Consider the following 19,098-nt stretch of genomic DNA (forward strand, 5'->3'; position numbering starts at 1 on the left):
CCTTATCCCTTGCCACATTTTCAGCAAAGGGAGACGCTGCTGCCTTTATAATGTATTGATTAGAGGGAGAAAATAGCGTGCCTAGAGATGCTGTCTGTAGGCCCTCTCAGTGAAACTTTTCAGCCAAAACTAGGTCAGGTTTGGAAACCTAACGTGTGCACTGAAGCACAAAGGCAGTGATAGAGAGGACTTGTTCCCAGTAATGATATTTTAAACAAAAGGAAAGAGCAGGCATTCTGTTTGTTTAATGGCTGCAAGCCGATTGGATGTTTCACTACAGCTGTGCTTTGCTTTTAGCTGCTATCACAGTATTTACTTGCAGAGACAGGACAATGAGTTGCAGGCAGAGGCTGGCAGGGAGGATGCAACAGCAGAAGTAGCTAAATAGCATAATTTTTCTTCTTGTAATTCTGATACATTGCAGTACCCATTATTCAGACACAAAATGAGAAGTGCTCCCCTGGCCTTACAGGCAGAGTAGCTAAGGTGGAGGAGACCATTATCTCTGTGTTGCGGACAGGGATCTGATGCTAATAGAACAAACAATTTGCTACAGGTTTAAAGAAAATTTTTATCACACTATATATGAAACCAGTGCCACGTTCTTGCATCTGGTCCTCAGTACAAATGTCTTTCAATTAAAAGAGGGGCTGGCCAGGTTGTTTTTGCCACATGTCAGATTGAGCAGTGAGGCAGGGGGGTCGTAGTTGGTGCTGATACCAGGTGTGTCCACCAGCAGTGGATGTGCTTGCTGGGCTGTACATCCTTGTGAAACCTGTGAAGCAGAGTGTGCAGCACTACAGGAACCCAACCCAGTAAAATGGATCCCTCTGAGATGCTACTCTTCATCGAGGTCTCTTGCACTGATGTCTTAATGAGACTTTTTTTCATCCCTTTTGGAGCTGTGCAGGATCATAAATGTCAGGATCATAAAATCATAGAATGGTTGGGTTGGAAGAGACTATTAAGATCACCTAGTTCCAACCCCCTTGGTATGGACAGGGACACCCTCCACTAGATCAGGTTGCTCAAAGCCCTGTCCAGCCTGGCCTGAAACACTTCCAGCAATGGGGTATCCACAGCTTCTCTGGGCAACCTGTTCCTGTGCCTCAGCACCCTCACAGTAAAGAATTTCTTCTGAATATCTAATCCTACTCTTTCTGTTTGAAGCCTCAGCAGTCCCTTGGGCACCTCTGGTCCAAGGGCACACCTCCTGTGTGGCCAGCAGATGATGGCCTGGGATAGAGAAACCCTCCTTTACTGGTGAAATCTTCCTGTCCTCAGAAGAATGTCTAAGGTAACGTGCATGTTTTGCTGAGGATTCATCCCCTCTCTTTATTGTCTACAGAAAGAGTTTAGACATTTAATTAATTTGGCATCTGGTAATTTTTACATCTGGTCTGCATTTTTTTCTGGAAAAATGGGACCTGCTGTACTATTGGTCTTAAATCCTGTTGGGCTGCACCACGACACTCAGCTGATTTTCTTTAGCAGTAATATTACAATAATAGAGTAATACTCTCCCACGGCTACCGATAACAGAGCCACTGTACACATCAAGAATACTGTGCTGCTTTAGTTATTCATATTTATGGTGTTCTTTGATGGTTTTGGAGAGAAGGTCTGACAAACAAAATATTGTGACTATGGCTGATAAAGTGAGACAAAGGGAATGATCTAGGATCTGGCTTGCCACAGCATTTTGTTCACATCTACTCTAGATAGGCTTTAAGGGATCCTGCATCCCTACAGCCTCTGAATGCTTTCCAGTAATGTGTTAAGAGAAGTTATCAACATCTGCTGCATGTGAGTCATCCTTCTTTTCCTCTTTTCCCAGAGCTAGAAGGGTGTGTGCTTTTTGAAAAGAAATATGCAGCTTTTTATCCTATCTAGCATGTGCCTGGGGCTCTAAAATTCTTAGAAGTCTGCTAAGATAAAAAATAAAATTCTTCATGTTGTTATGTGACTTTAGAGTGGGTAGTAGAGACAGTTACCCCTGTGTCAGGCTGGGTGGAAAGCCACAGCACAGAAAGACCATGAAAATTTGCCTGACCTGCATGTAGCATCAACATCAGAGTCAAAGCCACACCTCAGGTCCTGTAGTCCCTCGGTGCTGGTTGTTGGTGATGAGCTGGGAAAGCCCACTGTGCCCTCTGTGGCTTACACAGGGTTATATCTGTTCACCAAAGTGTTGGTGGCAGATGCCTTGCTTTCTGTGAGCCCAGATATGAAAACCTGGTACTGGGGTCATTGGGAAGGTTTTCAGTTTTCCTTTCTCATTCACCAAACATGTTTTTGAGGTGGATGCTGCAGTGGTTTATAGACTCTAATTCCTCCCAGGGGATAGAGCTGTTGTCTTTACACTGGCTTTTGTTGCACCAACCTGCAAATGAAGTGAGGGCTGGCGAGGCACTGAGACTATTCCTTATCAGAAACTGTTGACAGAAAATGCTTGTTTAATTTGGTCTTGTTCTAAGCAAAGCCAGCAGTTTACACCATCTTTGAATGTGCTGTTCATTTATCAAGCAGAACCATGAGGTGGATGAAATTTTTCAGAGAAGATGAAGGAGGCACAGTATCTTATAAATCGGTCAGTTTGGAACTCTTACTGTGAGTGATGTTTCAAAAATGCTAACATCATCTGTAATTACTCAAAATTACACATAATTTATGTTGTGCTTGTTCACTACTCTAACAGTCTAGGAAAACACTTTACAATTAACTCTGGATGATAAGATTTAATTAGAGCTTTCAGACATTTTTTATCCTACTCATCTGTTTTGAGCTGTAAATGCAACATTGACTTTGGATTTCTTTAGTGGTTGGACAGTTGGCTGAATGGTAAATGATAGGTTCAAATATACAGAAATCATAAAGTGAAATTCCCTTGGATTAGTAGCAGAGATAATTTTCTGTTGAGGGACTATATTTATCATTTAACTCACAGATATGTTTATCTTATGGGTAAAAAATAATTTTGCACCTGAGCTATAGCTCAAAATTCTATTGCCCACCTGCCACCAATGCCATAGGCATGATTTATTAAGTTGCAAGAGGAATTCTGTTTAGAATGACTGTTGGGACAGGTTACCATTTCTACAATGATGTCTTTTGAAATCTTCATAATTTTTTAAACTTCCCTGCGTTTCCATTTATTTGTTCATAAAAAACACCAGACTATTCTGTAGCAGAATTTGCAAAACACTTTTCAATCTCAGGACAAGAGCACAGTGTATAGGCATAGTGTATATTTCCCTCCTTCTAGTGTACATCCTAAGTGCAAGATCATGGTCCGTGGGCACAAGACTGAGGCTGTTGAAAGTATGTACCTCAACTAATTAGCTTTCTTTCTGGGAATATGTCTCTAAGCTGAAAGTAAACAAGAATTTTTGTAACCAGAAGGCTGTTCTGAGGTTAGAATAAGTCATATGCAGGCTGGGGCTCTGTTTATGTTTCCATTAAGATGACATTTGATTGCTTGTACCTCATTTTTCTACTTTTACCACCTTGGATACCTATGATCTTACAGATTATTTGGTTGAGCTTCATAAAGAAATGACTTTGTTGGACAGGTTGTCTCCATTTGACAAGCCCCAAGAATATACTAGGCAGAAAATAAAAGAAATAATACCAAATAACCCATCATATGTTAGCACCACTGCTTGAAAGAAAAATTTTCCATTATTTTTATTTTCCTAGATATAGTAGAAAAGACCAAATCTTCAGTTTGGCACTCATCATGGTACTGTGATGCTGAGGAGGATCATGTTGCACTCTGATTTACCCTTGTGTGTTTGGCAGAAAGAATCATAGAATCATCATAGAATCTCAGAACAGTCTGGGCTGGAAGGGAACTTAGAGATCATCTAATTCCAGTACCTCTCCCAAGGGCAGGGACACCTTTGACTGGTTCCTCAGAGCTCCATCCAGCCTGGCTTTTAACGCTTCCTGGAACATCTGGAAGTACTAATCCTTTAACTAGGGATCCGGCTTCCTAAATTCCATTATGAGCCTGCCTTGCCACAAAGCAGAAGCAAATTTTGACCCCCATTACACTAGATGTTGTCATTGTTGTTGTTATTGGTTTTATGTGACATGGCAGGAACTTCTGCCTCTAGTGTTAAGTGCTGTAGCTCATGAACCTTTGGGAAAAAATTATAGGGTTATTCATCATGGAATCAGCCTGTAGATATTAAGAAGTGTGTTTGAAAATTCATATTTCCCAAGAGGCGTATTCCCTAATGGTGAGCTTAATAACAAATGAGGTCTGAAAATGATATTCAGACTGTACTGTCTCCTACATCAGGTCTTAAAAAATCACATGATTTTTTAAAGTCATGGTGAAGTGATTCTCTTCTACCTCCTCTACCATGTTACTCTAATGTCTCTTGGGGAATACAGTATCAACATTTCTCTGCTGCTTCTGCTCAGTCAGCGCTGCAGGTGGCCTGATGTGCCACCTCTGAGGTCAACAGCAAAATACCTGTGTGTCAGTGTGGGCAAGGTCTTCCGAGGGTTGACATAGGAAAGCAAAACAGAAAATCTGTCCTTAAAATCTTGGTTTGACAGTGGGACTCCCCAGCTCCTACTGCTTTCCTAGGATCCCAGCTCTGACTCCACCTCAGTTTCACTGCTGTCTGCTGATTTTCCTGTGTATTTCAACAGGATGCACTGATACAGATTATTACTGCATCACAGTCCAAATGAGAGGCAAATCACTGACCTTTATGCGGGAGAACGAATCCCTTAGGTGATACAGCTGTTTTGCAGCAGTGGCTATCTTGGAGCTCTCTGATGCCAAATGCACTGCTGTGAGAGAGACAGGGGCACAACTGAGCAAAACGCAGCTTCTCCTCCTCTGGATGCTGCACATCTCAGCAGGCACAAATTAGGATGTCTTGGACAGACCCACTGCCTTTTTACACCAGCTTCGTGTGGAGATGATACTTTAAAGGCTATTCCTTGACCTGGATGAAATGGGCTGTCTCACACCCTGACACACAGGACAAGAGAGAGCAACTGTAAAGATTTCCTCAAGAGCCATTGTCACTTGCTCTTGAGCCCACCTTCTCTCCTGTGTTTGATCTACCTGATCGCTAAACTGGCATAAACCAAGGTGATGTTATTAGTAAGACTCTGGCATCACAAACACAAAACCAGCTAAATCTCCTCAACTTTGAACTTGTCCAGGTCAGAGTTTTCTGGAATCTGTAAGGTATCACTTGTGCATCTTTTGTATGTAAAAGCCTCCTTTCTCTTACCTGTAGCCAGGACAAGTAAGATGTGGTGCATAGGCAGAACAGACTTCTGGGACATATCCATCCCTCCAGTTTGATGGTTCCTGGGAGCTGTGCTCAGACAGCAGGTTCTAGCTTGTGCTATGTGAAAGTTGCATCAAGGAAAATACTGGCATGGGATAATAAATGATATTTCAAGGTGACCAAAATATAACTTCTGTGTCCCACAAGGATTTGTGTCACTACTGGCTTTAATGAATGGTCTAGAAGGGAATTTTAGGCAACAAATGTGATAGCATAAAATGATTAAGAGCAATAAAAGCTGGAGGAGAAATGACAATATCAAGTGGGGCCTAATACAGCTGGATAAATGGGCAATGCAGCCACAAATGAAAGGTAATATTGTGGAATCAAGAAAATTTACACTAGAAAAAATGATGTTAACTCTTTTCATGCATTCCTGAGTTCTGTATTTTGCTCTGAAGAGACATGGAATCCTTGACAGATGGTTTAAAGAACACTGCTACTCAGAGCCTTGGTGTGATGACCAGTGCACAATAAGAGAGGCAGGTCATGCAACCTACCTAGACAAGGCAGAGATGGGTGGTAGGAAAAGGAAAGGAAAACATCACAGACTGTAGTGTTTGCTCATGGTCACTGGTAAAACCAAATGTAGGGCAGAGGGCTTGGGAATGTCTTGCCTAGGGCCAGACTGAGCAGCAGGGGTGAATCTCTAGAGGCCCAGCCATTAACTGAGAGGCACACAGCTCCAGGGGGCCGTAGCATCATACAGATGGCCAGGATGGGGGGGAATGAATCACTCTTTGTCTAACTCTGTTTGTTAGAGAGAGAGAGTTGAGATGGATTGCTTAGCCCATATGCTCAATTTTTAAGTGGCTGAAATTAGTAAAATGACTTGCATGCTCTGTTATTCTTTCCTCTGAACCACTGATTTGCAGCCACAGCTGAGACTAGGGGATTGTTGCTGGATGGTAAGTCCATTTTTTTCCCATGAGAACTGGCAGCCGTGGAAAAAATGTCATCAGAGAAACAAGCCAAAATGAATAGTGGAAAAAGCTCTGTACACTCAGACCAGCCTTGGAGCACAAGGGGATTAGGGACACTGGTGAGGGCACATAGGACCTTGTCCTGGCCCTCTGACATTTCTGTCCTTACAGCAGGGCAGTGGATAGAGTGGCTGCCATGCAGAACTGAGGCTGTCCCTTGGAGGTGTCTGGTGGCGTGGCAAAGCCCAGTCCCTCCACCATGGCAGGCTGAGCTCCCTGGCTGTAAACCATGAGCAGGTTTTACATAGTGCTGCAAATGTTCATGCACACAGCCAGGACTGCCCTTGAGCAGGAGGCTGAGGACCTGTGTGACCAGTGTGCTCGTTTCACTGACAGTCTGTGGCACCACACATTTCCTTTGGGCTTGGAGTCTCCTCTTCTACTCTGGGCCTGCTGAGCCCTGATGTGTCTGAAAATGGATCCTTTTCATATCTCATCAGCAAAACCAGAGGGTTCTTCTGTTTTGTTTGTGGCAGTGTGATAGATGCAAGTGTTGTTTGTTGGCATAGAGATTTCACAGACTGCAGAAACACTGTCACCTGTTCCATAAAATGGAAAAAAAGGTGCCAGGCTGCCAAGTGCCTACTAAACACCAGCTGGTAAGTGTCGCAACATCAAGCTGTGCAGCTATTGAGTGTGATCACAAGTGGAGGCAAACCTGAGGACAATCAGAGAGCCTAATGCTGCCATGCAGCTTAGGAAGGTGGGTTATGAATTCCCCTGTGGCATGAGTGCAAGGCCCTGGCAGAAGGGCTGCTTTCCATAATGGGGGATACACACCCTGGGAAGCTGCTCCTGGCTGCTGCACAGCCTGTCTGGCAGAGACCACGTCTGGAGGCTTCTGTGGACTCAAAACAGACCGTCAGGCAGCTCATCCTGGGGTAACTCTCATGCAGGAGGTTGAAGGCAGTGTGATGCTGGACTGTACTTTTACACCCCATCCTCCCACTCTGCCTACTATAGGAGATTTAAACCATCATGGAATCAAGATATGAAGAACAATCTAGAGGCTTTTTTGTTACTGTAGACTGTGACTACTGGGAGAGACAGTAATTGTCTGAAAATACCAAATCATAGCTCTGTGGAGGGACAAGGTCATCTATGTGCATTGCAGGCTTGTATGGGGTACATGCCTTATACTTCCCCTGGAAGGCTTTCAGCAATGAGTCTACTGATGCCTAGAAAAACTGCCTAGAAAGGTAACAGAGCTTTAACAGCTGAGGCTTTAAGAAGAAAGAGGCATCTGCTTAAAATATGTAAAACTATTGTTTAGATCAGACAGGGAAGTGGTGGAATAGATGTCCTCCTGCCTGTGTTCTGTGGTATCTGTCATGGCAGGAGGCAAGGAAGCTCTCAGACTTGCAGCAGCAGCTTTGTGTCCTTTAGACTACTTCGTGTCCTTTAGACTACTTCCTTGATCATGATGGCTGCAGTTCTAATTGAATGTTTTAAAATCAATATGACATGTGAGGGTGAGTGTTACAGTATGAGTAAAAGAATCACTATCAAATAATTATCAGTGCTCTTTCTGCAATGGTATAAAGCATGTTCAGGTGATAAGCAGAACCCTTGGCATACTATTTGTGAAGGCCCAGATTTTCATCACATCAGATTAACAAGAAAGAAGTCACTAAAACCTTTTTTCCTTGGTGGGTGCATAGCTCTCCAGGGATGCGTGGCATTGTGTGGGTCTATGGAAACAAGGCTCCTGCCTTAAATTGGTACAACCTAACATTAGCAAAGGACAGACTGCAATGTTTTGTGCATATCTGCAACAGGAACTGAGCACGGCACGCCCATAGTGGAAGTGTGGTAGCTGGGTGGTTACGTGCACTATGTGTGCACATCTATTTTCTGGGCAACTGGAGGTGTAGAGAGTCCTTAGCTAGAAATAAACCTGCAAATTCCATTGCAGACTGTTCTGCTTTCAGAGGCCTTTTGCCACTTTCCATGAAACTTGTGTTAGTGTAATTTCCCTAGCTCTTCTCATTTACACATGCAAACACCTGGGCACAAAACTGACTGCAGAGTAAGAATAAATAGGTATTTTATCTTAGTCTGTCATGGCTCTGAAGGCATGAGACTTGTCAGGGCTGTGTAACTGGTTTCCAAGCCTATCAATGCCCTGGCCTTACTGTTTCAAAAAAATCAAGCAAGACTTTTTTTTGACTTCATCATGATTTGATTAGAAAAGTAACTAGTCTGGTGGGCTGTACTTGGGCAGATTCACTGCTAAGGGCAATGTCCAAGTGAACAATGATAAAAGAAGCAGACAATCTGCTCACTTCTGCAGACTGAAGCTTTGTCTCCTTGACACGATGCTGATGAACCATTTTTTCTCGATGCTCAAGGCATGTCAAGCTGCAGAGAAGCACTAACTGCTGCGTGCAAAGTAGTCAATAAATTGCCATCAGACTTTCCCTTCTGTTTAACTTTTATTAAAAGAGGTGCTAAGGTACTGTACTGTATGCAGTACATCATATTTATTACCAAAATTAACAAATATACAAAACTTATACATGTAATTTTCTTACATCCATTTATTTGTCTATAATACTGCATTTGTTCAAGTAGGTTATCTACAGTATGTAAACATCCCTTGGATTGACCTCACACAGATTAGGAAAGCCCATCTAACCCATGTAGTTACCAAATATAGCTTTTTCTTATTTTAAAATTTATTTGGCTTTCATTGGTAGAATCTAATCTTCACATTTGGCACATGGAAGAGACATCTACAGTGCAAAAGAGGCAGATTTTCTGGTTTTGTTCTGAGCAGTTTAGCAGAGTCATGGTTTTAAAGAGTCAAGAAATAAATTTACACAAACTTGATAGGAGATGGATTAGTGTTAACGCCAGTGACTCACAGATCAGCCACTAAACTAGAGCAGAAATTCAAAGCCTCTTCCCCAGCCCTCTCAGTCACGTGGGAAAAGAACCTCCAACCTCAGCCTTGTTTCTAAAGGATTAAAAAAGAGCTCTGTTAGCAACAGAGGGAGGAGTTTAGTTTACAAGGAGCCCTCTGAGATTCCAGTTTCAATTTTCTGCTTTGTGGATTTTTTTCTTTTGTTAGCAAGCAATTCTTTTCTGTTTTAATGGGGAAAGAAATGACCAGTGGGAAGCAACTCTTCTGTGGGTTGGAGATTACAGTTGGAGTTTATAGATCTTTGAACCCTGATGTATAGAGCTCAGTAAGCTGCCATGTACAAAGGGGAGAGAAAGGAATAGAGAGAGAGAGAGAGAGAGAGAGAGAGAGCAATGCCGTGGAGCTCCCCAGTTTTGCTGTAAGAACCAGGAAAAAACTTCCTTCCTTCTCTCTCTTATAGTTTCAAAAATGTGACTTAATTTAACTGAGTAAAGCTGATCCAGAGAGACTTTCATTCACACCCTTCTTCCCATTCTCATCCAAGCACTGTATTGCTATTTTTTCATGAGGCCTCACCCATGTCCGTGGAAGCATCTGATGAGAATGGACCAAACTGGACACCGTTTCACATGGAAAGCCCTCTGCCATTCCTCTTCTGTTACCACAGAACACCACTGCTGTCCGTGGCCCCGTACATCTCAGCCAGCTTCTTGAAGCGCGGCCCCCAGTCCGTCAGGTAGTCGTAGCTCTGGTCTGAGTCTGTCGTCACGGACTGTAAGGAGCTGAGCGACTCGGCCACCGAGCCGTTCCCTTCAAACATGTAGGTCTGCAGGGAGTCGAAGGGAGGTGCCCACAGGTCCATGTCAGCTTCGTACAGCTTGGCGAGCACGTAGTTGTGGACGTTGTTGTCCATGATGCACGCCTGAGGCACGTATCGGGAGAGGCTCTCTATCTCAGGGAGCATGTCCTGCCGGTTCTTCACCACCAGCTGGGCCTCCCGTGGGTTCCACATGGCGGCGATGTCGAAGGCCTCTGTGTCCTCCTCCCCACCGCCCTCGTCATCATACCTGACGATGTTCTCGTGGATGTTCTCCTCCTCGTCGATGATGTACGGCTGCTTCCGCTGGCGCCGCATGGAGAGGATGAGGAGCACCAGCACTGCGGGAACCGAGCAAGACACAGGGCTGTCAGCAAGGAAACAGGTCTTGCTGGGGCTTCAGACTTTCCTCGGCCCTACTTTCTCCTGGGTGAGCCCAACTAGCCCCTTGGATTTAAAGAGCTGTGGTGTTTGCAAACTGAGGAGTGTAGAAATCTCTCTCTCTCACACCCCAGTCAAAACTGGTAGCTTGAGGTCCTGCTAATCTGTCCCCTTCCTCACCTGAATTCTTAACTCCTGGTGACACAGGACATGGATATCTAGTGGTGGTTGCCTCTTTTAAGCTAGCCGGCTCAGAGGTCAGTAACAGTTTATCTGCAGCAGCAGTGCCATAGAGATATTTTGCTTTCTGCTCTGTGGGTGGGTTTTGCAGCCTGCTTTGGGGATGCCTCTTGATCTGGCCACTGCATGTGACAGAGATGGATGGTCCTAAGGCACCACCGTGATATGTCTGCCTACACAGCAAACTGCAGAGCTAGCCCTTAGTCTGCTGTAAGGATTTTTTTGTTTATCTGCAAGCCTCCTGCAGTGTTGCAGTGCTGGTGCTCCTCACCCCCGCTGTGCTTATTAGCATGGGGAAAAGTGGTTGTACAGGCACCAGAGCCCTTTTCTTTTGAAAATGTGCTTGGTGACTTGGTGACTATTTCCAGAGTTAGAACTCAGAAAAGATTTTGGATACTGAAATTTGGAGCAAATGTATCTAGGCTCCTTTGAACAGCCAGAACTGAGGCCCTTTAAAACAATTTTTCCTGTATCTTACTACACTGTTCCTCAAACTGGGTCCTTTGAAACTTCAGAGAATGTGTGTTTTGAGCCAGTATATCACAATTTGAGAGAGTGAACAAGGGAACTGAAGTTCTTTTGGTACCAACAGCTAACAGGGGACATGTCTGGGCAAGGAAAGCATGAAATTTAATTGTGGAGACAGAACTCATGCAAGACCCTCAGCCCCTTTACTGCAGCACAGGCACCATTTAAATGTAGAGTCACAAGGAAAAAGGATGGAGGTGGGGATATCTCTCTCCTAGACAAGAAATGGAACTGGGCTTACCACTACTGTTTCCTGTGGATCAGAATGAGAAACTAACCCACCCCAAGCCACAGCTCTCAATACTTCCCATTGCCATACCCTTGCAGGAAAGCATGGCCATATCAGATATCCTAGCACTTTGGGCATCTGGCAGAAATATTTGCAGGCAATACCTTTTCCTCCATTCCTACAGTCCAGATCCTCAAACCATATGCAGCTGACTACACCATGGGGCCCTTGATTTGGCCCTTTAGGCATGCATGCATCTACGTATATCGGTATACACAGATATATGTGTGTGTGTTTGGGTCCTACACCTTTGGTGCATCAGCACCATGGCCAGAACCGAGAAGTCTGTCCCTCCCAGGAAGAAGTGCAGACTTTACCCAGCAGGACGAAGATGCAGGCGAGGATGGCGATGAGGGCCCCTCGGCTGAGGCTGACGGGCAGGACGTAGGCCTCGGCGTTGCAGGACATCACCACGCCCTCCTGGTCGCAGCTGCACACGTGCACGGTCAGCGTGCCCGTGCTGCTCAGCACCGGGCGCCCGTTGTCGCTGATCAGGATGGGCAGGTAGAAGGTGCTCTGCTCGTTTTGTCTGAAGCCAGAGCGTCGTGTCAAAATCCACGCTGTATTGTCTAGGGGCAGGGAGTAAACAGAGAGGATGGCTTATAGGCAGAGCAAATGCATTCAGCAGAGAAATAATGTTTAAAAAAAAACAGCCTTGGAGCCACATCCATTTTTTCTTCTCTCTTCTTTTTTTTTTTTTTTAATTAGTTAATCACTAATAATTTTGCCACTCCTTCCCCTCTTCCAGTATCTTCTCAGGCCATAGCTCCAAACCTGAGAGGCATACACACATTAGGAATTGCCTTTACCCCTTGTGATATAAGATGCCCAGAGCAAACTCACAGTATTCAGATTTCAGAGGCCAAGACAGAAATGAGCAATTGAAGGCAACTTGTTGTTCCTGTTTGCTTATGCTCAGCAGCTTTTCTAGGTCTCAGACACTGCCACCATTTTGGAGATGCTGGCATATAACCTTTGTCGACATGTGATGGTACTCTGTGGTTTTTGATACATGGCATGACCATCTGCTTGAGGCAACAAAGGGACAAAGGAAAAAACCCAGCTTGCTACCCTAAAGCAGCAGCGAGTTGAAAATTCGCAACTAAACATTTTTTTCTGTGAAGTACATGCAATTTCTTTAGTACTTCTGCCATAGAAAAAAGCCAGAATGCTTTGTGTTGTCGTCAGAATTATTCTGCTTTGATTTGACCATTCTGCTTCATTTAGTGTGACTGCCTGTTTTTATAAGAACTTAAATCAAAAGGAATCAAAATGATGCTGCTGACAAAAATAGTAAAAGAGTGACCTAACAGCCAGTTGCTGTTGGCCATTTCAGGGGAAATTCCTACCTTTGGGCCTTTTTCCTTCATATTCAACATGCTTTTTAAAATGTCAACATTTACCAGTGGCATTTGAATTCCTTTCTATCTCCTCCCTCAAATTTCTCAGTATGTGCACCAAGTTTCCTAATCTAAAAAAGTGGAAAAAAAGTGAAAAATGGATTCAGGAGCTTGTTCTCAATTCTCATCTCAGGATGCCAAAGCAGAACTCTTTGGAGATGACTGTTGATTTTTTCAGCGCTTTTGGAAAGTGCAGGACTGAATGTCTCCAGTGTGAACTGAGTCACCAAAGAGACTAAAGAAACTTGCATGAAAATTATCCTTTCTTACAAACATGTCTGCAAGGCTAGGGCCAAGAAAGATTACTGGGGAACAGTACAGGTACTTTTTCTCTTTGGCAGACCTACAAGCTCTGATTCTCTGCACTGATGCTGTGGCAGTTTTTGGGAAATTATCTTCATGCAGTTTCTTTTACTACTTAGTTTTATTTCCTGTTCCCTTGGTTCAAAAGAGGTCACAGTCTGGCCATCTGCATCTCCAGGTTGTTACCAATGTACATTTGCTATGCTTGAAAATGCTGGATGCTGATCAGCTGTCCCAGGTGGATTGGCACAATGGGATTGCTGCCTGGAAAAGGCAACAAACCTTCTGATCACAGGTAGACTCTGAAAAAAACCTAAAATATTAACATAGAAGTGTTCAATTTCCTCATTATTCATCTGTCCGTTCACTGCTAAGATTTAAATCTTGGCTGATTTTTTTTTCAGTGTAGATACTCAGGTTACATGCAGATAAATTCAGCTATATGATCTACTGTAGTCTAGACATCAAAAATGATTTAATGGCTTGTTGAAGGGAAATCAGGAGCTCCAACTCCATGTACAGCCAACTATGGAATACAGGCAAACTCAAGCTAGATTAGCCAGATTTGTCTCCTAGACTAAAACTATGGCCCAAATTACAAACTCTGTGCCTCTAATCTTATGGCATCAGAGAGTACAGGCACACCTAAGTATTGAGATGTCAGGTTCCACAGTTTGTGAGATCAATTTAAATTTGTGACATGTTTTTAAAAAGAATCTCAGGGTCTTTTTTCTTGCACGTCAATGACATTTCAAGCTTTTACTCTAAAACCATAAAATTCTGAAGTGTGCTACGTGTCTGCATACAAATATATAGTGACTTGTAGTGTCTTGTTAAATCATGCGGTCCTAAGAGCTGGAGCTTCGAGGAAAAAGCACCAGGCGCAAGATAAAATCCAAAAGTTGCTTAAAACTGATTATGTGTCAGTGTTTACTGATTTCACCTTTGATATGCAGTGCAGCTCTGAGTGTGTGCAGTGGGTATGGACAGACATAGGTAGGTATCTTCCTCGGAACAAACAATAGGACAAGAGAAAATAGCCTCAAGTTGTGCTAGGGGAGGCTCGGATATTAGGAATAATTTCTTCACTGAATGGATGGTCAGGCTTTGGAGAAGGCTGTCCGGGGAAGTGTTTGAGTCACCGTCTCTGGAGACATTCAAAAGATGTGTAGATGGGGCACTTAGGGCTATGGTTTAGTGGGGGACTCAGAAGCATTAGATTAACAGTTGGACTCAATGATTTTGAAGGCCTTTTCCAACCTAAATGGCTCCACGATTCAGGAATGTGTCCCAAAGCTCATCAGAGAGCAGTACCCCGTGCCTCCCATGGCTTCTGGGCAAAGGGAATGCTGTGGACAGGAGCCCTTGCCTGCTCAAGCCTTTCCCTTCTCTCTACTGGGGCACATACAAGTGCTTTTTCTCCCTTGGGCTGTTTATGTGCCCTCTATATGTGCTCCACAGCTATTAATATCACACCTTTTCATCACTGGGCCAGTTTTGGCATGAGGAAAAGCAGCCCAAAGGCAGAAAGTGGCAAAGTGCTTTTATGCTCTGTCAATGAAAATACTTGAGTCACCCTAACTGGAGTAATTTCGTTGTATTTTTCTTTCCTGGGTGAAAGATTCACTTTCTTTAAACTGACTTACACTAGAAGTCACAGCTTCTATTCAGGTGCAAACCTTCATTTCATGTAAAATTGCTCTTTGTAAGGGAAAAAAAGATTAATTATTCTGAGCTGGTCGTACTTTGCCTGCAAAAGAAGTCACAAGCTGTGGACAGAAGCTGAGCAAAATCAGGTAGTGAAAGATCTCAAGGGTTTTTAACGACTCTTTTCAGGCCAAAACCAAGTTTCTATAATCTAATATTGAAAGATATATATGTATAAATACCTCTGCTGTGATGCCCTGACCATATCATCCAGGTCTTAAATGTTCTTGGTAATTAAATTCTCTTTGTAACTCCCAGGATTACATTCTGGGCCTTTTGCTTCATTTTGCTTTGTACTAGGCAGGCATCCAAATCATCCCTAAAGAATTGTTCTACCTGTTACTCTGCAAGTGAAATGCACTGGTGCCAAAGCTTGTTGTGTGACTCATCAAAAGCCAATGTGATTTGACGTGCTAGTGCAGTGCGAAGGACGAGCTGGAATGTGATGCAGCATGGCAGAAACTGAAATACACAATTTTATTCCAAATTTGATATCTGCTAAGCCCCAGCCATCAAGAGAAGAGGGCTTGTGAGGACATGAAAGCCCTATTATATTAAAAAAGAACAAGCAGGCCTGATAAGAATGCACAATATTTTTCCTCTCAGCATCCAGCCCAGCAACTTTGGCTCGTGGAGGGTGGCTGGCAGCACTTAGCTCCAGCACTGAGCAGAGATGCTGAAGGTTGCAGCATGGCTGGTTCCACATTTGTGTGAAAACTGAACTTCCCACAGGCCTGCAGGCTGGTGTCTTCATGTGGTTGTGAGAACAAGCCAGGGAGCACCATCTTCCTGCAGCTTTCTGCCTCTCTGGAAAAGATGTACCTCTCTGGAGAGGTCAGGGGAGTTAACCACTGTGTAGGTCCCAACCTTGAGATCAGAGCTAACCACTGCTCTTCTCACAAGAAAGGCTTGTTTTCTTTCTGCACAGACCTGTAGAAGAACTGGGGATGATTAGCCTGACAATTCTGTTAGACTTTAAAACCTGATTGTAGTAATTATGAAGAGCTAGGAATAATATAAATAAATATTCCACCAGGAGTGGGAGAAAGAACACAAGGAAGCAGGCAAACTAGACACCACTGAGTTGGGGAAAGAGTCAAACCTTTCCTTGAGGATTTTCAGCTCACTGCTTACATGTGTGAAGTAAACCACAGATTTAGGGAAGGGAGAAATAGCTAAAAAGTTTTCCCAGGAGAAATTTAATTGTGATGCAAAAGACTGCCAGGATACTATGCCTGGGTGGGTATGACAGATCCTGATTGTGCGCCTATTATAAGAGGCTTCTGTCTTCAACAGTTCCTGGCTCCCAAAGATGGAGGGCAGTGATTAAGGCTCAACAGAAGATAAGCTCAGAGCTTAATCTAGAAATGCAGTAAACTTATTTTGTAGCTCGTTCTTACAGCAAACCTCTCTTTCTAACTTATTCCCAGCATAGTCTCACCTGGAAGGACGATGTCTTGCCAATGCCCTACAGCAGACAGCGAAGAGATGGCAGACTCCAGCTCAATTCCCTGCTTCATCACATTTATCCTATAAGGCCTTGAGAAGCCATTTGTGCCCAGATTGTTGCAGCTACTTAACATGTCTATTTCTCATTGATTTTACTGAACTCAAAGAGAATCCAGCATGTAAGTAGCTTAATTTCTCCTTGCCCCAGATCCCCATCTATAAAGGAGAACAATAGGATTTCTCTGTCTGCTGAAGATATGCAAAGGATGAATAGTCTGAAGAAGTTCTCAGAGACCAAAATTACAAGGGCCAAAAAAAAAATGTAAAACAGCTCATCAGAATGCAAACTGTGATCTATCTGTTGCTCAGTATAAATCAAGGTTTTAATTGTTGCCAAGGAGGCTCCATGTCTTGCAGTTTCTCTTACTGCTATATTGGACAACCAAGTAATCGGCACAATTGCTAATCCTAACAGCGCCTTCCCGCAGCCTGGGAAGCATTCCTGTCTCGTGTTTATGGGCACAGGCTGTGACTAGCAAAGCGTGTTCTGCTTTTTGTCTAGCCACCCTGTGACAAACAGTGTAGCTACCCCCTCTGTGCCCAAGTTACATGATTTATATAGCTCTTAGTGGCCCCTAGATGAAAATATAAGCATAAATTACTTTTACTGAAATGACTACTGCTCTCCAAATTGCTGAGGCAGTAAATAAACCCTTAATCATAGAGTCATAGGATATGCTGTGTTATAGGGGACCCTTCAGGATGAGTCCAACTCCTGGCCCTGCACAGGATACACCAAGAGTCACACTGTGTGCCTGAGAATTTTGCCCAAGGGCTTCTTGAACTGAAACAGGTTTGGTGCTGTGACCACTTCCCTGGGGAGCCTTTCCAGTGCTCATACAGCCTCTGGGTGAAAAACCTCTTCCTCATATACTTCCCTGACTTAGTTTCACGCTGTTTTGTCAAGTCCTATTTGGTCACCAGAGAGAAGAGATCAGTACCTGCCCCTCTGCTTCCCCTCACATGGAAATGGTAGAGTGCAATGAGGTCTCCCCTCAGTCTTCTCCAGGATGAAGAGATAAGTGACCCCAGCTGCACCCTATACAGCTTCCCCTAAAATGCTTCACCATCCTCATGGCCCTTCTTTTGGATGCTCTCTAATAGCTTAATATTCTTCTTATGCTATGGTTTACTATGTGGATCATTCAAATAGTCAGTGGTTTGATACTTATAATTTTTATTTCAAATTTGTAACTAATAGTACCTTAAGCTTCTTGTGATATATACATATATATATATATATATATATATATATATACACACATATATATATACATATATATATATATATATATATATATATATATATATATATATATATATATATGGAAAACTGGTATTTTATAGAGAGTGGGAAGCACAGCCATTTAGTCACTGCTGTCACTATAAATTATTGCAAACATGGCCTGAGACAGAAAAAGTGCATCTGATGCTGGGAGTTTTGCGAGTTTCTTTTTTTAGAACAATGCCTTGAGGTTGAAATGAGCTTTCTTTGCCAAATGCTTTAGCAATAGTTGTGTTATATTTGTTCATTTATTTTGGCAATAAATACTCACAGACAAAAAAGACAAGGAGAGAAAGAAGGGGATAAAAATGCAAGAAATTGTGTGGGGAGCCTTCAGGGACACTACAGAGAAAAATACTTTTGGGATGAAAGAGCATGCTGTGGAGGAGTGCTCCAGACACTGCAAGTACCATGTTTTAGGACATGTTTGGTAAGTGAATGCATGGGATTCTTTATAAGCCTTTCTGTTGCTCTTTGATATGCCTGGAGTGGCCCAGATAGCGGCTTATGTTAGTAAGTGTGGCAAGCAGCGTGTGGGAGCAAGGCTGGGCTTGGAGGCTGGCCATAGATGCTGCAGGTGGCCAGTCTTTCTCCCCATTTATCCTGGATTTGCTTGCTGATCCGTGGTACTTTACACACTAAACTCATACAACCCAGCCCCTCAGTAGTGACTTTCCAAGCTCTGCACCAGGTCACTCAAGGTCATCCCTCTTTCCTAATGAAGGCTGGTGTGGGCATGATTTTAGCCATGGAAATCATCTATCAACAGCAGTCATGCAAAGGCCTGCTACGGCAGGACTTTCCTGCAGGCTCCAAAACCACCAAGCTTTCCCAAAAGAATCAAATTCCATTGGTTAAAATGCTCAAATGCCAGGGATTTGCCATGAGTCTTCCCACTGGTGTTTCAGTTTCTACTTAGGTCATCTTACACAGACCTTTAGCTGTACACCAAGTTGCTTCCCCAAGGGTCTGCGAGTCCTCCCTACTTCCCTCTTTCTCTAGGGAAATGAGGATGTGCAAGGAGAAAGAAAAAAGAGCTTGGGGGAAAAGACTGAAACAGTACAAAGACCTTGCTTTTTTCTGTGCCTGGGAGAAAACATGAAGAGTACAAAAAAAAAAAAAAAAAAAAAAGAGCAATGTAATTCCCTTCAGATTTGTCTTCTAGTTCCAGTTACTATCCTACCTTTAAGCATCTCCTTTTGAGCAAATGCAATTTCCACTCCGATAATCCGAGATGCCTGCAGCCTGACCAAAAGACATGAATTTGCACAAAACACTGGCACATTTCCTCGAAAAAGGAAAAGGAGCCTATTGCTAGAGAATATTTATAGAGAAGAAAATATCCTATAACCTTCAAGTGTATTAAGTAATATGTCATTTTATTATTGCCTTTAAGGAGCAGGTGTCACTTGGTATTATTTGAAATGGCAATCTTATCACCCACTGTAAGTCACAGCTTCTCAAGTCCA

General features: G+C 43.3%; 1 protein-coding gene across 1 annotated transcript in view; it reads right to left on the reverse strand.

Moving 5' to 3' along the window:
- Positions 1-8,720: 8,720 nt before the first annotated feature.
- The window catches only part of CDH20 (cadherin 20), a 118,655-nt gene continuing 108,277 nt past the window's right edge, over positions 8,721-19,098 (reverse strand). Inside the window, exons 11-12 of the mRNA XM_063162268.1 lie at positions 11,743-11,994; positions 8,721-10,328 (exon numbers count right to left, since the gene is read on the reverse strand). Of these exons, the coding sequence (XP_063018338.1) occupies positions 9,829-10,328; positions 11,743-11,994 (752 nt within the window). The 3' untranslated portion in view covers positions 8,721-9,828. The remainder of the gene's footprint in view (positions 10,329-11,742; positions 11,995-19,098) is intronic.

Source organism: Melospiza melodia, chromosome 1 (assembly GCF_035770615.1).
Source record: "Melospiza melodia melodia isolate bMelMel2 chromosome 1, bMelMel2.pri, whole genome shotgun sequence".
Lineage (NCBI taxonomy): Eukaryota > Metazoa > Chordata > Aves > Passeriformes > Passerellidae > Melospiza > Melospiza melodia.